Source organism: Ursus maritimus, unplaced genomic scaffold, assembly GCF_017311325.1.
Source record: "Ursus maritimus isolate PB19 unplaced genomic scaffold, ASM1731132v1 scaffold_5, whole genome shotgun sequence".
Taxonomy (NCBI): Eukaryota; Metazoa; Chordata; class Mammalia; order Carnivora; family Ursidae; genus Ursus; species Ursus maritimus.
Window position 1 is genome coordinate 58,974,243 of NW_024426663.1, and position 22,623 is coordinate 58,996,865.

Here is a 22,623-nt window from a genome sequence, read left to right on the forward strand (position 1 = left end):
AAAGAAAGAAAGAAAGAAAGAAAGAAAGAAAGAAAGAAAGAAAGAAAGAAGAAAGAAAGAATTGGGAGAGGAGGTCTTTCAGTTCTAGTATCACTTAGAAATGCTGACTACAGCTTGCTTATAGCTTCTCTTAAATTTGTTGTATTGAAAACATTTAGGTTCACATTTTTTAAAAGATTTTATTTATTTATTTGAGAGAGAGAGAGAGAAAGCACAAGCAGGGCAAGTGGCAGAGGAAGAGGGAGAAACAGACGCAGAGCTCTACCCCAGGACCCAGGGATCGTGACCTCAACTGAAGGCAGACGCCTAATTGATTGAGCCATCCAGGTACCCGTTAGGTTCACATTCTGTATCTAGTTTGTGATCTACTTGAGCTAGGATCAGCCACCAGTCTTTCTGTTCTGGAGATGGGGTGCAGTCTGGACAAAGGTTTTTGAAGTCCAGCCCCTTTGTGAAATGAAAACAGAGTGGATGGATAAGAGCTTTGTGTGAATTTCACCATTGTGACCTAAAGTTACCCCTCTCCATTCTTTCCTTTTTCTTTTGATGACAGGCTGTGTAATGTAGTCGGTCTTTTATGGTGCTTAACTTGTTACTTTCTGGCTAAAGAGTTATTACCTGGTGAATGTATAAGAAGAAATGTAACTGATTGCTGGCTATTGAGACTTACTAACAAATTCTCAAGGGAAAGAGAAATTTGGCAAAAAGAAATGCTTAGTGAAAAATTTAGGTAAATATGCTTCTAGCTTGGCGGAGATAAAGTTGGAGATTTCAGTTTAATGCTCTTTATTCACTGTTTTAGCTCTACCACAAACTGATTTGCCGAGCCACACTGTACTCCAGCCAGATGTTTCTGCTCCAAATATGAGTGCTTTAACACATGAAAACCAAACCAAACTTTCTGTCTTCCAAACCAGCACCACTCTCCAATCCACAGCTAGTACAGAGAAAGGTGGAGGGGCATCTGTAGCCCCTCATCCCTCACCTACTACTTCTCTGTCTCAAGAGGAAACAGATAACAATGAAGATCCCAGCATAGAGGAGGAGGATCTTCTCACGCTCAATAGTTCTCCGTCCACTGCCAAAGACACTCTGGACAATGGAGACTATGGAGAACCGGACTATGACTGGACCACCAGCCCCAGGGATGATGAGTCCAGTGAGGCCCTGGAAGAAAACAGGAACTATATGGAAATTGAACAGTCAGTGAGATCTTTTAAGACACCATCCTCAAATATTGAAGAGGAAGATAGCCATTTCTTTTTTCATCTTATTATTTTTGCTTTTTGTATTGCTGTTGTTTACATTACATATCACAACAAAAGGAAGGTATGTTTGGGGTTTTCAGACCCTTTGATTACCCTTTATTATCTCAGTCATATTTCTTACTAATATTTTTGATGATTCAGAATTTTTTCTTTTTTAATCAAGTTTAAATTGATGGTAAAATATCAAGATGTCTGATCAGTTTATAAACCTGTGGTATATTTTAACAAATTACAGACAAAAGGCTTTACCTTGTGTGCTTCTAAAAAAAGAAGTCAGATTGTTTTTTAATGAGCAAAGCTAAAGCCTAGTGGTTTTTGAAAAACAGGTATTATGTCTTAAGGTAGCATTGCTACTTCAGTGGGAATATTTATGGAGAAAGATTGTTAATTTAATACTTTTAATTAAGCACTGAACTTAATAGTATTTTAATAACTTTTTTGCCCCTGGTTGTAAAATTATTACATATTTATTTTGAATGCCAGTGATATTCTATCCCTGTGTTGAAATGTTGGGCCATCTCTGTTCTAAATACCTAAGGGACTTGTTAAATAGGCAGGCTCCTGGGCTCCACTGTGATCTGTTAATGCATCTCTGCAGATAGAACCCAGAATCAGTCTTCAGCCAGTACTCTGTACATTAAGATTTGAGCAGCACTGTTTAACTTTGTTTACAAGATGGAAAATAAAGCCCCTTTGTTGTTGTTTTTTTACTTTTTAAATTTGGCAACCTAGGAGAGAGATAGTGCACTTGTTATACTTTTAGCATATGCTCTACTTTCTTTTTTGCATATCTGATTTATTTTTTTTTTTTCCAGATTTTCCTTCTGGTTCAAAGCAGGAAATGGCGTGATGGTCTTTGTTCCAAAACAGTGGAATATCACCGTCTAGACCAGAATGTTAATGAGGCAATGCCTTCTCTGAAGATTACCAATGATTATATTTTTTAAAGCACTGTGATTTGAGTTTGCTTATTATGTAATTTTATTTGCTTGACTTTTTTATATAATATTGTGCAGATGTTTGCCATAGGCAGTTGGTACTTAAATGAGAGATGGGTCTCTCTTTATTTTGCCTTGGTGCTTTGGAAATGAAATGTCACAAACAAGGAGTATATAATTTTTTATCTACACTTTTAGAGGTGAATTTAATCAGGTGTCCAGAATGTGGAGCTAAGCATTATCTGTTTTGTTTTAGATTTCTTTATTGTACTTCTTCTGGAAGTATTAGTAATACTAGTTTTAAAAGATCCCAGCCTTTAACTAAATCCTAACATATCTGGTACTGCTGGCTCAGATTCTCTTTCTGCCATCCAAGTACTATTTTTTAAGCACATATTTTGTGCTCCCAAACTATAATCTACAAGGATGTGTGTAATAGTGCTTGGCATATATGTAACATTTTTTCTTCCGGGAAAATGGCTTTGGTTATTTTTGGATAATTTAAACATAATTTAAGATAATGATATTGCTCAATCTGACCACAATTTTAGGCAACACATTAATGTCTCTAGAAATTCTGGCAATAGAGAGACTCTGCAGTTTGCAGTGGACATAGATAAAATATTATAGAGATACCATATTTTGTCTTGAATTACTGAATTAAATTTAGAGGTAGAAATTGTGGCAAAATGTTAAATACACATACAATTGCTTTTAGTTAGCAATTGATTGTAGCACAGGTTCCTCCAAGCTTTCAAGTAAGGAGCAGAGTTTAAAATTATATCAGATTTGTTCATTTTGTTTATTACTTTATAGTAAGTTTGAATAAATCGTAGGGGCCATTATCACTTAAATAATACTGTATCTAGGCCTTTCAAATTAAAATTATACCTGAATGAAGTTGTTTATATACATAAAGGATATATGTGTACACTGACTTTTTCTCCCCCTGTACTTGTTTTATTTTCTTCTGTTTGGTTTTTCACAGCAACTGGAAATTATTTACGTATTTCATTTTAGCCTGTCTTTATATAATAAAGAGTTGATCAGTATGTAAATATGTGATTTGAACCATGGTTGACTTATAAATGTCACTGCAACTTTTTAGAAAACATAACCCTTAATATATGTTAAACACCTATTCAGAAAGTCCGGGTGAGCCAGTGGGCATGTGCTTTGTGTAAAGATGGAAGAAGTAGGGCAATCCACCATTTCTTTCAGGTGGACAATTTACTGTCCTGATAGGAGGGGGAGCACAGTGGAAATACACCTGAACTGTTTTATTGCAGTAATTTTTCATATCTGAAATTGTATTATTTAATATTTTGAATAAGATTTTAAAAATAAATGGCAAAGATACAAATCTATGATTTTATAAGTGTGTTTCATTTTAATGATGGCATGCAGTCCTTCCTTTGGGTGGTGACAGAGGGGTCATGCTTTGTTTGGGAGGAAGCTAAAGTGACGAGCTTGTTTTTGTTCCTTTTAGCAGTAGTACTCTGCCTCTATGAATCCTCTTAGATTTCTAAATCCTACTTTAGGTCTAGTTTTCTGCTAGGTACTGAAGTTTATTGTAAACTGTGGCAAAGTAGGATTGCAAAGAAAAGTAAGCAGCTGAATCAGTGTATACTTTCTAGCATTCTGGCCTCCCTGTTGTCTCCCTGTTGAAGGTTCCCCTATTAGGAAGCTCCTACCCGCTTAGTGGATCTAGGGTTCTTGGGCTTTTCTGACGGCACAGTCTTTGCATTCCACGCCCCGTGCTGCAATCAAGTACCTTTGACTTTTGGAGCATCACATCATACATTGATTAAAAATGCTGCCAGTGGGGTGCCTGACTGGCTCAGTTGGTGGAGCATCTGATTCTTGATCTCGGGGTTGTGAATTTGAACCCCATGTTGGGTGTGGAGATTACTTAAAAAACATAAATCTTATTTTTTTTATAATAATATTTTTTATTATATTATGTTAGTCACCATACAGTACATCCCTGGTTTTTGATGTAAAGTTCGATGATTCATTAGTTGTGTATAACACCCAGTGCACCATGCAATACGTGCCCTCCTTACTACTCATCACCAGCCTATCCCATTCCCCCACCCCCCTCCCCTCTGAAGCCCTCAGTTTGTTTCTCATAGTCCATAGTCTCTCATGCTTCATTCCCCCTTCTGATTACCCCCCCTTCCTTTATCCCTTTCTTCTCCTACCGATCTTCCTAGTTCTTATGTTCCATAGATGAGAGAAATCATATGATAATTGTCTTTCTCTGCTTGACTTATTTCACTTAGCATTATCTCCTCCAGTGCCATCCATGTTGCAGCAAATGTTGAGAAATCGTTCTTTTTGATAGCTGAGTAATATTCCATTGTGTATATGGACCACATCTTCTTAATCCAGTCATCTGTTGAAGGGCATCTCGGCTCCTTCCATGATAAATCTTATTTTTTAAAAAAAGATTTTATTTACTTGAGAGAGAGAGAACGAGTGGGGTGAGGGGCAGAGGGAGAGGGAGAGAGGATCTCAGGCAGACTCCCTGCTGAGCAGGGAGCCTGATGTGGGGCTCGATTCAAGGACCCCAGGATTTTGACCTGAGCTGAAGGCAGCCGCTTAACTGACTGAGTCACCCAGGTCTTGGGGCACCTAGGTGGCTCAGTCAGTTAAGTGTCTGCCTTTGGCTCAGGTCACGATCCCGGGGTCCTGGGATCTAGCCCCACATCTGGCTCCCTGCTCAGCGGGGAGTCTGCGTCTCCCTCTGCTCCCCCCCACTCATGTGCTCGCTCTCTCAAATCTTTTAAAAGAAACCCCCCAAAACCCCCATAAATCTTAAAAAAAGAAATCTGCCGAAGTCTTAACAGAGGTACCTGTGCTTCTGGGTTGTAAATATGAATATAATTCAGATATACAGGTGTACATTATAATTTTTAAGTCAGTTTGATCTCAGAATTTTGGATCTTGCTTTTTACCTAACAAATCATGAATATTTTCCATATCATTAATATTTTTAAAAAACATTTACTAGCTACATAGTTTATTTAGCTGTTTTCCTGTTGAATGTTTAGGTGGTTTCCAATTTTTGGTTCTGTTTCTATGTGATGAACATTTCTGTTTTGGAATCAGTGTGTTGGGTTACATGAGGCAGAGGAGGCATACCTAGGACCGGATGGCACAAAGGAGACCCACACTTGGGTCCTACAGCACCAGTGTAGCCCGCTTACGTGTGCTGTCTGCTCCCTTCTCTGTGTCACATTCTGGGTAGACGAGGCACTCTGCACCAAATGTGGAAATAGTGGCATACTGGATTACCTTTTGGTTCCGATTCTGTATCTTACCTGAAAAGGAATGTTTTGAAACTGCTAAGGCAGATGGAAACAGACGTTTTGAATTTGTGCAGGCACAAATGTCTTGATTGGAGTTTTGATTTTAGATGTGATCTCATGAGGGTGAGTGCAGTCTCTTTAGAATGTGTGCAGGGGGCGGCCCTCTCTTTTTTTTCCCTAGAATGTAAGCTTGAGAACGGAAGATTGGCTCTTACTCATCTCTGGCCCATATTCAGCCCTGCCTGGCTCCTGCTAGGCCCCTTGAAATTGTTCAGTGATGTGTTTGTGAAATTAGGTAAGAAGAAAATCAAGAAAAATGATGCTCGGCACTGGCTCACGTAGTTGGCATATGGTCTAATAATACTACTGACATTCAGGACCCAGAACTGCACACAGTAGGGGAGAACCAAGATGTGGTGTGTCAGCTTTATCTGAACAGCCACATTCCTACATGGTGTGAGATAATAGCCCTTACTCCCCAAATCCCAGGTTGTGATCAGAGCAGCTGCTGTCCATGAAGGCAAAGGGGATCGAGGAGGCCACTGCTGGTGCAGCTGCCCAAAGTGTCCACTTCTTTCTCTGTCTCTGGCTGACTTTGCCTTTTCTCAGCTTGGTCTGCTGGTGCAATAGTTTGCCTCCCTTCTAGGTCCAGTGGTGCCAGGGTCTAGCAGAAGTGCAAGAGGTTGAAAGTATTCAGAGGGCCTAATGTCTTCCAAGGGAGTGAGAAAGGAGGCTGTCCTGAGGTTTGAAGTCAGTCTGTGAACACAATTCTTTTCACCTATGTTTTTACTTTGAGGAGGACATTGCTGGGACAGATTCTGCAAATAGACCTGGGGTCATTTCTGACTCCCATCTGAGGAACCAGGTGGTAGTGACCTGCTGTCTGGGTGATGGGACTCAAGGAGCCTGATTTTGGAGTGGTAAGCAGCAGCTTCTATGCTTTAAGTTCCAACCCTGCCTCTTTGCCGGCTCCCTCCTCAGGAGTCCCGGGCTCCTCTGCCCCGGCTCCTTTGGAAGATTTTCTCCACCTGACACCTAATATCTCCCACTTTAAACCCAATGCTTCTTTTTCTTGCAGCCCCCAAACGGCCTCATTTCTCTGCTGGGTAATGATGGCATGTTCTGGGAATCCTTTATTTCCCGCACACCCCTCTCATAAGGTCCCTTGTGCTTCTCTGCCAGGCCACCCCTTGGCATGTGGATTGGACGGCACCCCCATGTGAGACTCTTCTAAAGGAGACAGTGCCTTGCAGTGGGTTAGAACTACTAACCGTGGTAGGCCCTGGAATCAGACAGGTCTGGGTTGAATTAAATTAACATTCCGGGCCTGACCTTAAAACTGAGTCCTCCATTTTGTAGCCTCTAGGGAGAGGCCAAACATATTTCCTGTTACCTTTGGGTGTGAGAAAAGGCCTGGGGTCTTGAGGGCTAACTTGAATGCCCTGGGCTTTGCTGGAGCTAAGATGTCCTGGCCCGTGTTGCACCTACCTGCCCTTCTAGGAAGGCAGACCTGGGGAGAAATGGAGGGGAAAGAGGAGAGGGATGAGGTCAAGCCGGAATGACCTTGGTCTGAGCTCTTTATGGTTTAAATCAGTCTCCTACCTTGTAAAATTGGCAGTTGAGTACCTCAGGTTTGTCAGGAAAAGAAAATGGATTTATGCTGGAGGAAGGATTTTGTGTGGAGAGAGGAGTTTCCAACATGTCACCACAGAAGAGCCAGCTCAAGGCTTGGGACCACCAAGGATTGAGAGCCTAAAAGCGCTGCTCAGGGGCTGCCTACAGTCCTGATGATGAGGGAGCCGAAGGCTCCTGAAGACAAAGCGTAAGCTGACACTGGCAACCTCCCCGCACCCCCCCTCCTGGGTGGGGCCTGTGTGACATTCTTCCAGGAAGCTCCCAACTATCTTAATGTTAATACCTTGCTAGAGGGAAAAACAACCTTAACTTGACAATGGCAAGGCCTCTGGTATCTTGTAGGTCCTCCTCAGCATACAAAAAAAAATTTTTTTTTTTGATGCAAGTATATATTATAAAATTATTACCATAGGGGCGCCTGGGTGGCACAGCGGTTGAGCGTCTGCCTTCGGCTCAGGGCGTGATCCCGGCGTTATGGGATCGAGCCCCACATCAGGCTCCTCCGCTATGAGCCTGCTTCTTCCTCTCCCACGCCCCCTCTCTCGCTGGCTGTCTCTATCTCTGTTGAATAAATAAATAAAATCTTTAAAAAAAAAATGATTACCATAAACAGGTTAGTTACCACCTCCATCACCTCCTGTAGTTTTATCGTGTGTGTGTGCGCGCGTGTGCATGTGCGTGTGTGTGTGTGTGTGTGTGTGTGTGTTGAGAACTTTTAAGATTTACTCTCTTAGGGACTTGCAAGTATACAATACAGTATTATTAACTATAGTCACCATTTTATACATTAGATCCCCAGAACTTATTCATCTTATAAATGGAAATTTGTACCTTTGGCCAACAGCTCCCCCTCCACCCCCAGCCCCTGGTAACCACCAATGTACTCTATGGGTTTGACTTTTTTAGATTCCCCATGTAAGTGAGCTTGTGTGTGCACACCAGCCCAATAAGGTAGTTACTATTATTCCCGTTTCACAGATGAGGAAACAGAAGCCTACAGAGTTAAGCCACTTGCCTGAGGTCATAGAACTGGTTAAGAGAGAGCTGGGATTTGAGTTCAGGTCAGGACTGACCGCAGACACCATGTTCTTCATCGCTAATTGCTTGCTGTTAGAGAAAAAGAGACAGCTACAGAAAAGAAGAAAAAGTACCCAAAGTTTCTGGGCCCTTAGGCCGTAACCATTTAGGTGTATTTAAAGTTGCGTTAAAGTTGCTTTTATTCTGAATATAACATAATACCCTATAGGAAAATACATCAAGCAAATGTACAGCTTAATAAATCATTACAAACCAAATGCTTGCGTTGCTAATTGCCCAGATAGAAACATAGAACTTTGCTAGCCCCTAAGCTCCCCTTTCTCGTCACTGTCTTCTTCTCTCCATAAGGAGCTATTATTTTGACCTTTGTGGCAATTACTACCTTGCTTTTCTTTTTAGATTTATATCCAAAGTACATATGCCTACACACTGTGATTTAGGCAGTTTTGGACTTTTATATAAATTGAATCCTATAGTATGCATTGTATATATTCTTTTGTGATTTCTTTCATCCTACATTATGAAGGCGAGATTCATCACGCTAGTTCATTTGTTTTCATTGCTGTATGGTATTCTATTGTAAGAGTATACCGTAATATAGTTTTCTGGTCTACTCTTGATGGATATTGGAGTTATTTCCAGTTGCAGACTAGTATGGATGACAGTGTTAGCAACACTCTTATACGTATATATATCCTCCATTACGTAATGTAGGAGTGTTTGCATTTCTGATGGTATACACCTGGGAGTCAACTTCTAGATGCAGACGTTGAACTTGAACAGCTAATTCCAGTTTTCTCAAGTGTTTGGACCAATTTATGTTCCTTCTAGCAGTGTGGGAGACTTCCTGCTGCTCTACATCCTTGCTAGCCCTTGGTGTTGTTAGTGTCCTTAATTTTAACTATTCTGGTGGATCCGTGGGGGCATCTCATTGTGGTTTGACTGCATTTCTCTGATGATTCATCTTTTTTTTTTTTTAAAAGATTTTTATTTATTTGAGAGAGAGAGACAGAGAAAATGAGTGGGGGAGGGGCAGAGGGAGAGGGAGAAGCCAACTCCCCACTGAGCAGGGAACCCAATGTGGGGCCCAATCTTAGTACCCCAAGGTTGTGACCTGAGGCAAAGGCAGATGCTTAACCGATTGAGTCACCCAGGTGCCCCTGATGATTAGTCTTATTAATCATTTTTTCCCCTTGTTTATTGGAATGTTCTGTTTTGTGAAGGACTTATTCAACTCTCTTGCTTATTTTTCTATTGGATTATCTGCCTTTTTCTTACTGTTTTGTGGGCGTTCTCTATTCTGGATATGAGCCCTTAGTTGGTTACTCAAATCCATTTTTTTACTCTATGTCTGGCTTGTCTTGGCACTCTATTAAGGGTGTCTTTTGATGAACAGAAGTTCTCAAAGTTTTTTTGAGGAAATTATAGCTCTTTTATTTGTATACTTTACATGCATAAATTCACAGATTTTAAATGTTCACTTTAATCAGTTTTGACAGTTGTGTATATATGTGTAACTGCCACCCCAGATAACATAAACAATATTTCCATCATCCCAGAGAGTTCCCTAGTACCTCTTTCCAGACCCTTCTTTACCCATCTGCCAGAGGTAACCACTTTCTGATTTCTATCACTGCCGATTAGTTCTGCTTGTTCTAGAATTACATATAGATGGAATGAAAAGTATGCATTCTCTTGTGTCTGACTTCTTTTGGTCAACATAATGTTTTCGTTTTTTTGTTTTTAGATTCACCGAAGTTATTGGATTATCAGCAGTTCATTACTTTTTTTTTTGAGAGAGAGAGAGAGAGAGCAAGCAGGGGGAAGGGCAGAGGGAGAGGGAGAGAGGGAATCTTAAGCAGGCTCCATGCCCAGTGTGATGCCCAACTCAGGGCTCAATCTCATGACCCTGAGATCCATGACCCGAACTGGAACTGAGAGTCAGATGCTTAGCTGACTGAGCCACCCAGGTGCCCGGGAAGTTTGTTACTTTTTATAGCTGAGTAGTATTTATTGAGTGAATAGATCACACTTTGTTTATTCAGCCTCCTGTCGATTATTTCTAGATATATACACATAAATCTCTCTCTGGATTTAATATATATTATACAGATATTAAATATATTGATGATGTATTTTAATGACTTAATTATATTTAATAATTAATATATTAAATATATAGTGTAAATATATATGTTAAACTTTAAATTTTGAGATAATTATAGATTAATATGCAATTGTAAGAAATAATATAGAGATCCTGTGTATCCTTTACCCAATTTCCCTCAATAACAATTTGCAAAGCTGTAGTACAATATCACAACCAGGATATGACCTCGATGGTGTCAAAACACAGAGCATTTCTATCACCGCAAGGACTCTGCTTGTTGCCCTTTTGTAGGCATGCCCATTTCTCTCGCACTCAGAGAATCTCCTTAATCCCTAGCAACCACTGATCTGTTCTCCATTTCTATTATTTTATCCTTTCAAGAGTGTTGTATAAATGGAATCACATAGTATGTAACCTTTTGGGATTGGTTTTTTCACTCAGTATCATCCTCTGGAGATTTACTTAGGTCTTTCCTTTGTCTTTCTTTCTTTCTTTCTTTCTTTCTTTCTTTCTTTCTTTCTTTCTTTCTTTCTTTCTTTCTTTCTTTCTTTCTTTCTTTCTTTCTTTTTCTCTTTCATAGAATTTAGTGAGTCATCAGTTGCATATAACACCTAGTGCTCGTTACATCACATGCCCTCCTTAATGCCCATCACCCAGCTACCCCATCCCCCACCCACCCTCCCTCCAGTAACCCTGAGTTTGTTTCATAGAGTTCAGTGGGTCTTATGGTTTGCCTCCCTGTCTGTTTTTATCTTGTTTCATTTTTCCTTCCCTTTCCCTATGTTCATCTGTTTTGTTTCTTAAATTCCACATATCAGTGAGATCATATGATAATTGTCTTTCTCTGACTTATTTCACTTAGCATAATACCATCTACTTCCATCCATGTTGTTGCAAATGGCAAGATTTCCTTCTTTTTGATGGATGAGTAATATTCCACTATATATATATAGTTTGGCTACCGTGGACATTGCTGCTATAAACGTGGGGGTGCGTGTGCTCCTTCCAATCACTATATTTGTATCCTTTGGATAAATACCTAGCAGTGCAACTGCCAGGTCGTAGGGTAGCTCTATTTTTAACTTTCTGAGGAACCTCCACACTGTTCTCCAGAGTAGCTGTACCAGTTTACATTCCCACCAACAGTGTTAAGAGGGTTCCCCTTTCCTGCATCCTCACCAACATCTGTTGTTTCCTGCCTTGTTAATTTTAGCCATTCTGACCAGTGTGAGGTGGGATCTCAATGTGGTTTTGATTTGTATTTCCCTGATGCTGAGTGATGTGGAGCATTTTTTTATGTGTCAGCCATTGGATGTTTTCTTTGAAGAAATGTCTGTTCATGTCTTCTGTCCATTTCTTGACTGGGTTTTTTGTTTTTGTCACCCAGGTTCTTTCAAGCATCACTAGTTCTTTGCTTTTTATTGCTGAGTGGTTTTCCATGGAATGGATGTACCACACACCCTTTAACCATCCACCTGTTCCAGGATGTTTGGGTTGTTTCTGGTCTTTGACTGTTATGAGTAAAGCTGCTCTATAAACATTTGTGTGCAGATTTTTGTGTGAATATAAGTTTTCATTTCTGTGGAATAAATGCCTAGGACTGCAGTTGCTGCATTATAGGGTACTTGCATATTTAGTTTCTTAAGAAAGTCCTAAAATGTGTTCCAGAGTGACTGTCCTATTTTGCATTCCTACCAGCAACATGAGTGACCCAGTTTCTCTGCATCCTCACCAACATTTGGTATTGTTACTGTTTTTTACTTTAGCCATTTTGATAGGTGTGATATCTTATTATGGTTTTAGTTAGAGTTTCCTTAATAGATAATGATGGTGAACATCTTTTCATGTACTTGTCATTTGTATATCCTTTTCAGTGAAATGCCTTTTAATGCCTTTTGCACATGTTATAATGGGATTATTTGCTTTTTGCTGTTTTTTTAATTCTGTTGGTTTTTTTTAAAAACTTTTTTATTATGGTAAAATATAAAATTTATCATTTTAACCATTTTAAGTATACAATTCAATGGCATTAATTTCATTGGCACTGTTGTGCAACCATCACCACTAATTGTTTCCAAAACGTTTTCATCATCCTAACAGAAACTCTGCAATCATTAAGCAATAACCGCTCTTCCCCTCCCCCCACCTCCTCCCCCACCCCTGGTAACCTCTAATCTACTTTATGTCTCCATGAATTTGCCTACTCTAGATATTTCACAGAAACGGAATCATGCAGTATTTGTTCTTTTGTGTCTGGCTTATTTCACTTAGCATTAATATATTCCTGTTGTAGCATGTATCAGAACTTCATTCCTTTTTATGGATGAGTAATATTCTGTTGTATGTATATACCACATTTTGTTTATCCACTCATTTGCTGGTGGACACTTAGCTGGATTCCACCTTACAGCTATTTTGAATATTGCTGCAATTAACATTGGCATACAAATATCTATTTGAGTCCTTGCTTTCAGTTCTTTCGGGTATATACCTAGGAGTGAAATTGCTGTGTCATGTGGTAATGTTCGATTTAGCTTTTTGAGGAACTGCCAGACTACCACAGCAGCTGTCCATTTGTACATTTCCACTACCAGTGGATGAGGGTTCCAACTCCACTTCTTTGTGAACACTTGTTATTTTCACTTATTTATTCATTTGTTTATATTCTAGTAGGTATGAAGTGGTATCTTATTGTGGTTGCCATTTGCATTTCCATAATGACTAAGAATGTTGAGTATCTTTTCATGTGCTTATTGGCCATTTGTGTATTTCCAAAGAAGTGTCTATTCAAATTCTTTGTCCATTTTTTGATAAGTTTCTTTGTCTTTTTGTTGTTGAGTTTTAGGAATTCTTTATATATTTTGGATCGTAATTCCTTATCAGATATATGATTTGCAAATATTTTCTCCCATTCTGTAGATTGTCTTTTCACTTTCTTTATCTGTCCCTTGATGCACAAAAGTTTTTAATTTTGATAAGGTTCAATTTTTCTGTTTTTTCTTTTCTTGCTTTGCTTTTTAAAAAAATATTTATTTATTTGAGAGAGAAAGCGAGAGCACAAGTGTGGGGTGGGAGAAGGGCAGAGGGAGAGGAGGAAGCAGAATCCCCACTGAGTGTGAAGCCAAATGTGTGGCTCAATCCCAGGACCCTGAGATCATGACCTGAGCAGAAAGCAGATGCTTAACCAACTGAGTCATCCAGGAAACCCTTAAAAAATTTATTTTATGATGAAGGATAATTGGAAGGCAGGCAGGCAAGGACCACCCCCCCCACCCCCCCCCGCCCCCGCCGCTGCCGCCAAGAGGAAACCACCCTTAAGAGGATTTTACACTGCCCTGGAAGGAGCCCTCCACCCTTTCCCATATGATAGATAGATGACAAACCTGATTGGATGACAGGTGTAGGGAGGGTTAATCAGATTGAACAGCCTGCCAACAAGCCCATAAAAACCCCTAGACTTAGAAACTCTGGTGGCAACCCCTTTGGGTTCCCTCCCTCCTTGGGAGCTTTGTAATATCACTTTGCTATTGCTCCATAAGCGTTGCTTTGCTGCCCACCACTCTGTCTGATCTACTTCTTCATTCTTCGAAGTGGTGTGACCAAGAACTGTGGGCACCTACGGAGAGAGAAAATCCTGCAACATTTTACATTGCAGTATAGTTAAAATACAGTGTTTTATTAGTTTCAGGTGTACAATATAGTGAATCATCACTTTCATACATCACCAATGCTTGACAAATGCACTCTTTAATCCCCATCACCTATTTCACCCATTCCACCCCCCACCTCCCCTCTGGTAACCATCTGTTTGTTCTCCATATGTAAGAGTCCATTTCTTGGTTTCTCTCTCTCTGTCTCTTTTTCCTTTGCTTTTTTTTTTTTCTTAAAATCCACACATGAGTGAAATCATATGCTATTGTCTTTCTCTGATTGACTTATTTCGCTTAGCATTATATTCTCCAGCTCCATCCATGTCATTGGAGATGGCAAGATTTCATTATTTTTTATGGCTGAATAATATTCCATTGTGTATATATACCACATCTTCTTTATCTGTTTATCCTTGGATGGACACTTGGGCACTTCCAAAATTTGGCTGTTGTCAATATTGCTGCTGTAAACATTGGGGTGCATATAGCCCTTTGAATTAGTGTTTTTGTATTTTATTTCATTGTATTTCCAGTATAGTTAATACACAGTGTTGTATTAGTTTCAGTTGTACAGTATAATGATTCCACAATTCCATACATCACCCAGTGCTCATCATGACAAGTGCTTCCTTAATCCCTATCACCTATTTCACCCATTCCCCCCTCTACCTTCCCTTTGGTGACCATCAGTTTATTCTCTATAGTTAGGAGTCTGTTTCTTGTCTTGTCTTGTCTCTCTCTTTTTTTCCCTTTGGTTGTTTGTTGCAATCATATGGTATTTATCTTTCCTTGACTGACTAATTTTGCTTAATATTATACTCTCTAGCTCTATCCATGTCAATGCAAATGGCAAGATTTCATTCTTTTTTAAGACTGAATAATATTCCATTGTATATATGTAGCACATCTTTATCCATTCATCAATTGATGGACACAGGCTGTTAGCATAATGTGGTACTGTGAATAATGCTGCTATAAACATCAGGGTGCATGTAGCCCTTTGTATAATTGTGTTTGTATTTTTTGGGTAAATACCCAGTAGTGTGATGACTGAATCATAGGGCAGTTCTATTTTTAACTTTTTGAGGAAGCTCCATACTGTTTTCCAGTGTGGCTGCACCAGTTTGCATTCCCACCAACAGTGTGAAATGTTCTTTTTTCTCCACATCCTCTCCAACACCTGTTGTTCTTCTGTTTTTGATTTTAGCCGATCTGGCAGGTGTGAGGTCATATCTCAGTGTACTTTTTTTTGTTGTTGTTTGTTTAAATAGTAACTTTTGGTGTAATCTTTTGTTTTATTTATTTTTAAAGTAAACTGCACCTGCAACATGGGGCTTGAACGCAGATCAAGAGTCGCATGCTCTACCAACTGAGCCAGCCAGGCATCCCCTTTTGTAGTTTTGATTTGCATTTCCCTGACGATGAGTGATGTTGAGCATCTTTTCATGTCTCTTGGCCATCTGGATGTCTTCTTTGGAGAAATGTCTGTTCATGTCTTCTGCCCATTTTAAAATTGAATTGTTTTTTGGGTTTTGAGTTTTATAAATTCTTTATATATTTTGGATACTAACCCTTTACTGGATATATCATTTGCAAATATCTTCTCCCATTCCATAGGTTGCCTTTTAGTTTTGCTGATTTTTTTCCTTTGCCGTGCAGGAGTTTTTTTATTTTGATGAAGTCCGAATATTTTATTTTTGCTTTTGTTTCCCTTGCCTCAGGTGACATATCTAGAAAAATATTGCTACAAGCTGGTGTCAGGGAAATTACTTCCTGTGCTCTTTTCTGGGATTTTTATGGTTTCAAGTCTCACATTTAGGTCTTTAACCCATTTTGAATTTATTTTTGTGTAAGGCGAAAGAAAATCGTCCAGTTTCATTCCTTTGCATGTTGCTGTTGAGTTTTCCCAACACCATTTGTGTGAGAGTCTTTTTTCCATTTGATATTCTTTCCTGCTTTCTAGAAGATTAATTGACCATATAATTGTGAGTTTATTTCTGGGTTTTCTATTCTATTCTGTTGATCCATGTGTCTGTTTTTGTGCCAGTACTGTACTGTTTTAATCACTACCGCTTTGTAATATAACTTGAAGTCTGGAATTGTGATATTGCCGGCTTTGCTTTTCTTTTTCAAAATTGCTTCGGTATTCGGGGTCTTTTGTTCCATATAAATATTAGGATATTTTTGTTCCAGTTCTGTGAAAATGCTTTTGGTACTTTGATAGGGATTGCATCAAATGAGTAGATTGCTTTGGGTAGTATTGACATTTTCATAATATTTGTTCTTCCAATCCATGAACATGGAATTTCTTTCCATTTCTTTGTGTTGTCTTCAATTTTTTTCATTAGTGTTTTATAGTTTTCAGAATTCATGTCTTTCACTTCTTCGGTTAGTTTTATTCCTAGGTATCTTATTATTTTTGGTGTAGTTTTAAATGGTATTGTTTTCCTAATTTCTCTTTTTGCTGCTTCATTATTAATGTATAGAAATGCAATACATTTCCACACATTGGCTTTCTATCCTATGACTTTCCTGAATTCATTTATCAGTTTTAGTATTTTTTTGGTGGAGTCTTTAGGGTTTTCTATATATAGTATCATGTCATCTGCAAATGGTGAAAGTTTTTCTTCTTCCTTACTGATTCGAATGTCTTTAATTTCTTTTTGTTGTCTGAGTGCTGAGGCTAGGACTTGCAGTACTATGTCAAATGAAAGTGGTGAGACATCCTTGTCTTGTTCCTGACCTTAGGGGGAAAGCTCTCAGTCTTTCTCCATTGAGGATGATGTTGGCTGTGGATTTTTCATATATGGCCTTTATTATGTTGAGGTATGTTTTCTCTAAACCTACACTGTTGAGGGGTTTTATCATGAATGGATGTCGTACTTTGTCAAATGCTTTTTCTGCTTTCACTGACATGATCATTTGGTTTTTTATCTTTTCTTTTATTGATGTGCTATATCATGTTGATTGATTTGCTAATATTGAACCACACTTGCATCCCCGGAATAAATCCCACTTGATTGTGGTGAAATGATTTTTTAAGGTGTATTGTTGGATTCTGTTTGCCAGTATTTTGTTAAGGATTTTTGCATCTGTGTTCATCAGAGATATTGGCCTGTAGTTCTTTTTCGTGGTGTCTTTTAACTGGTTTTGGTATCAGGGTGATACCTCATAGAATGAATTTGGAGGTTTTTCTTCCTCTGTTTTTTGGAATAATTTGAGTAGAATAGGCATTAACTCTTCTTTAAACATTTGGTAGAACTCACCTGTGAGTTCTGGTCCTGGGAGCTTTTGGATTACTAATTAAATCTCCTTGCTGGTGATCAGTCTGTTCAAACTGTCTATTTATTCTTACTTCAGTTTTAGTAGTTTGTATGTTTCTAGAAATTTATCTATTTCTTCTATGTTGTCTAATTCATTGGAATATAGTTTTTCATAATATTCTCTTACTATTGTTTGTATTTCTGTGGTGTTTGTTGTTAATTCTCCTCTTTCATTGGTGATTTTGTTTACTTGAGTTCTCTTGATATAGAAAATGTTGGGGTTCAGAGCTGACAGCCAAGAAAGAATTCTTGAGACATCTTTGGTGCAAAAATGTGGTTTTACTAAAGTACAGGGACAGGACTTATGGGCAAAAAGAGCTGCACTGGGGTTGTGGCAGGTGACTGATATACTTTCTGGCTGAGAGGGGGTTAGGGGTAGTGTAAGTCTCTAAGGAATTTTGGAGGCAAGGTTTCCAGCACCTTGAGGGGCTAGCAATTGTTAGGAAAAGGACATGTATTACTGTCTCCTAACACCTTAGTCATGAGACCCTTCAGATGTATATCAGTGGGCCGTATGCTTGGGGGATGATTGCCAATATGTATCTTGGAGGATAGAGATAAAGGAAGCTTCCAAAGGGATTTTTGTGTGTTAAAAAAGACTTCCAGGATCCTGGGGGTGGGGTGGGGTGGGGTGGGGTGCGGTGGGTGGGGTAATGATAAGCTAAGATTGCCTTTTGCTCTTAGCAGAGTGTCAACATTGAGGCAGTTGAGTCCCTAGAGGAATGTCACTCTGCCTGTTTCAAGGACTTTTCAATGGGCTGTAGGCAGTAAGGAAATTTAATTTTTTTCTTTTGCCTTTGTTTCCCGCATCATTCCCTCCAGAACAGTTTTGACCCTTAAATCTTTAAGGTTCCTGAGGGTTTAAGATCTCATCTTCTATAAATTATTCCTGCTGAATAGAAATGTAGAGGTGTCCCTACCTATGGGTCAACATTGGTCAGTTGGTGGCTTGTACACAGGAGTTATGAAAGGCAGAGGCAGTTGAATCCAAGGGAGACTGCATGTGTAGATCTTCCCAAGTGTAAAGGATTGTCTGTTGGCTTGAAGTTACAGCGGTGAGAGTCTTGGTACCTGGTGGAGAGACATGGGAGAAAACAGCAAAACATGATTAGAATTACAAAAGAAAATGGAGCCCAAGTAAGAGTCCTTTGATAGTTGAGAAAAAATCCTCCTCTAGTCCAGTAGTTTAACCAATCATTAAAGGAAAGAGAGGGGTCTTCTAAAGTTCCAATTTGAGTATTCATATCAGTTAGAAACCCAGAAATATTTTTGTGGTAATCTGGAACATATACACAGCATTCTGTTTTTATGATAGCACAAGTTCTACCTCGTGCGGAAGTTAAAACATCTAACGATGTTCCATTTTGTAAAACTGCCTGGTGCATTTGTGTTACTTTAGTGTTTAGTAGAGAAATGCTATTTTGAGGGTTTTAGGGCTTTCACTGTGTACTTATTAAGAGTTTCCGTGTGTCACACAACATTCTCCAGTCCCAAAGAAGGAGCAGAGATGGATGCTAGATGTTCATAGCAATGAAACACAGAATGTGTCCACCATTGTCTTAAATTTGGAAGGTTGGCTGGGTTTGTAATGGTTTTAATAATGCATCTGTGTATCTGGGCAAAACCCAGAGCACAGTGGCCTATCCAGCCTGGGGGAAGCCATGACTACAGGTTAGAGCTACATAGCCATTGGGTTGTATTAGGAGTCAGTCACCTAATTTTGGGTCTCCTTGAACTGTAGTCATGATATCAAGGGCCGTTTGGTTTTGGAGGGCCACTTTTCGAATTTGTGGGTGACTATGAGCTGGGCCTGGTTAAAGGTAGTTGTTGTATGCTTGGCTAAAGCCTCTATTTGCAATTTTACATCAGTAGAGATAGTTTCCAGGACAAATACGACTAAGGAATGAAACTATCAAGAAGCCCTGTTTGAGGTCCAGCCTTAACAATAGCCTAGTTATGAAAAATCACTGGCAAGTGGAAGACTTGTCTCAGGAGATAAGGGCATCCCCAAATGCATCATCTAATCCAATCATGGGGAAAGTGGGGCCATTCATTATCTCCACAAGTCCATCGTTAACCCCATGGAGTGGGGGCTTTTGAGGAGCAATTTTGTCATCCCAGCCACACAGAATTGTTAAGGTGATAGCTGAGTTAAACAATTGTTGGGAAATCAATCCCATTTTCCAGTTGTTCAAATAATCATATGCCCATGCCCATATGCCCTGGTATTACCCTCATAGAATAGCAAGTACAAAAAGATTTTCGTTCGTTCTTCCTTTCTTTCTTTCTTTCTTTCTTTCTTTCTTTCTTTCTTTCTTTCTTTTCTCTCTCTTTCTTTCTTTCTTTCTTTCTTTCTTCTCTCTCTCTCTTTCTCTCTCTCTCTTTCTTTCTTTTTTCTTTCTTTTTTTTTTTTTTTGAAGATTTTATTTATTTATTTGACAGAGAAAGAGAGAGTGAGAGAGGGAATATAAGCAGGGGCAGAAGCAGAGGGAGAACCAGGCTTCCCACTGAATAGGGAGCCTGATGAGGGGCTTGATTCCAGGACCCTGAGATCATGACCTGAGCTGAAGGCAGATGCTTAACAACTGAGCCACACAGGTGCCCTGAAGATTTTCTATACATGAGCTATTGTGGCAATTTCTGTGAAGTCTACCTCATGTTGTCTAGCTTAGGCAAACAACTTTCAAAGACAATGCTTTCCATTAATCTATCCGTCAGGTCACTGATACATTCCTCTGCTTCCTGTAGTCTACTATTTATTCCACCTACTGTATTTTTAATTTCATTTATTGAGTTCTTCACCCCTGAAATGTAATTTTTTAATCTCTTTATCAAGGTTTTACTGATGTCTTCCACTCTTTTCTGAAGTTCACTGAATATCTTTATGATCATTATTTTAAATTCTTTATCAGGCATATTACTTATTTCTCTTTTGCTTAGCTCTCTTGTCCTATTCTTTCATTTGGGACATATTTTTCTGTCTCTTCATTTTGTCTACCTCTCTGCGTTTGTTTCTCTGTGTTAGGAAAGTCAGCTAGGTCTTCTGCTCTTGAAAGTAGTGGCTTTATGAAGAAGAGGTTGTGTCATGCCCTGCAGTGCAGTGCCGCCAGTTCACCAGAGTCTGGAACTTCAGAAAAGTCTTACGTGTGTTGCTTGCATCTTGCTATTATGTCTGAGTCATTTTTCCTTTCAGTACAGATGTCTGCAGTGACTCTTTGCCTATTGTGGGCTGTGCTTGCTCTATGTGATGTTAGTGAGACCCAGGATGGCTGGCTCTGAGGGGACATGACAACAGAAGGGCTTGGGGGCGGGGCGGCAGTGTTAGTAAAATTTGTACTGAGCCACTCGTCCTAGGCCCGATCCTCCACAGCCAGGTAGGTGCTGGGGGCATGGTGGTCAGGGCGCTTGGCATCTGTGTGGGTGGTGACTGGGCAGGGTGTGTTTGTGGTTTTATCAAAGTGTGCACTAAGCTGCTAGTCCTGGTCTGGCTCCCCTGAAGCCCAGTGGCTGCAGGGGTGCAGCATACAGAGGCAGTGGTTTGGTGGGGCAAGTTTAGTGTTAAAAATTGCACTGAGCCCAGAGCTGAGGCCAGTAGTCTTGGAGAGAACAAACCTCAGGATAATTCATGGGCGGGGCACAGTGCTAGCAGGTTAGGTAGCAAGTGTCTCTGCAGTGCCACCTCCTGCAGGTGGCTCTGTGTTGCTGCTGGAAGGTGCGGGAGGATCATGGTGACTGCCAATTCCTTGTTCCCAGAGAAGTACCCCAACATGCTCCAAAATCAGTATAAACCAATCTCCTTCCTGTTGTGCAAACTGTTGCTTCTCTGTTGCCCCTCCTCGGGCTGATTCAATCTCTTTACCTGCTATAGATTTATAGAAATTTTCTGTTTTATCTCGAATCATTTAAGTGATTTGTGTGTTCCTAGAAATTGTCCATTTCATCTAGGTTATTGAATTTGTTGGCGTTACAACTGTTCTTAGTGTTCTCTTCTAATCCTTTTTATTTTTGAAATGTCAGTAGTAGTATCTTCACTTTAATTTTTGATTTTAGTTATTTGTATCTTCTCTTTTTCCTTTGTCAGTATAGTTAAAGGTTTGTCAGTTTTGTGACCTTTTCAAAGAATGAAATTTTAGTTTCATTGATTCTATTATTTTTCTGTTCTTTACTTCTTTTCTAATGTTTATTTTCTTCTTTCTGCTAGCTTTTTTATTTTTTTCATCTTTTTTTTTAAGATTTTATTTATTTATTTGACAGAGATAGAGACAGCCAGCGAGAGAGGGAACACAAGCAGGGGGAGTGGGAGAGGAAGAGGCAGGCTCCCAGCAGAGGAGCCTGATGTGGGGCTCGATCCCATAACGCCGGGATCACGCCCTGAGCCGAAGGCAGATGCTTAACTGCTGTGCCACCCAGGTGCCCCAATTTTTTTTTCATTTTTTTAAAAAGTAATCTCTACACCCAACGAGGGGCTTGAACTCATTAACTCAAGATCAAGAGTTGGATGCTCTCCTGACTGACCTAGCAAGGTGCCTCCTCTTCTGTTAGCTTTGAGTTTAGTTTGCTTTTCTTCTTCTTCTTCCTCCTCTCCCTCCCCGTCTTCTTTTTGTTTGTTCTTCAAGATATAAAGTTGAGATCTTTATTATTATTATAATTTTAATGCAAGCATTTACAGCTGTAAATTTCTCTCTGGGCATTGCCTCCTCTGTGTTCTGTAAGTTGTATTATATTGTGTTATCATTTAAATTCATCTTTATGTCTTTTCTAATTTCTCTTGTACTTCCTTGTTGGACCCATTGGTGTATATTTCAAAATTTCCACATATTTGTGAATTTTTCAGTTTATCTTCTGAATTATTTATTTCTAGCTTAATTCCATTGTGGTTGGAAAATATGCTTTGTATAAATTCAGTTTAAAAAATTGATTGAGACTTGTTTTATGGCCTAATATTTGGTCTGTTCTGGAGAATGCTCATTTAGACTTGAGAAGAATGTATGTGCTACTGTTGGATAGAACATTCTATATATGCCTTTTACACCTGGCTGGTTTATAGTGTTGTTTAAATCCTTATTGGTCTTCTGTCTGACTGTCTATTATTATTTTTATGTATGTGTGTATGTATCTATCTATATGTCTATCTTTAAGTAATCTCTGTGGCCAATGTGGGGCTTGGCTTGAACTCATGACCCCAAGATCAAGGATCGCATACTCTTCCGTCTGAGCCAGCCAGGTGTCCCTCTGTCCATTACTGAAAGTGGTGAATTGAAGTCTCTTATTGTAGAATTGTCTAGTTCTCCTTTCCATTCTGTTGTTTGCTGTATATATTTTGAGGCTCTGTTGTTTGGTTTATATA

At 39.4% G+C, this 22,623-nt stretch overlaps 1 protein-coding gene across 3 annotated transcripts in view; it reads left to right on the forward strand.

Moving 5' to 3' along the window:
• Window positions 1-22,623, forward strand: part of CUNH5orf15 (chromosome unknown C5orf15 homolog) — a 106,765-nt gene that overhangs the window by 13,323 nt on the left and 70,819 nt on the right. Inside the window, exon 3 of one of the 3 annotated variants that reach the window (XM_008691615.2) lies at window positions 2,084-3,573. The exons of the other annotated variants lie outside the window; for them this stretch is intronic. Coding sequence (XP_008689837.1) covers window positions 2,084-2,215 — 132 coding nt within the window. The 3' untranslated portion in view covers window positions 2,216-3,573. Of the gene's footprint in view, window positions 1-2,083; window positions 3,574-22,623 lie in introns of those variants that run through there. 3 annotated transcript variants of the gene reach the window in all.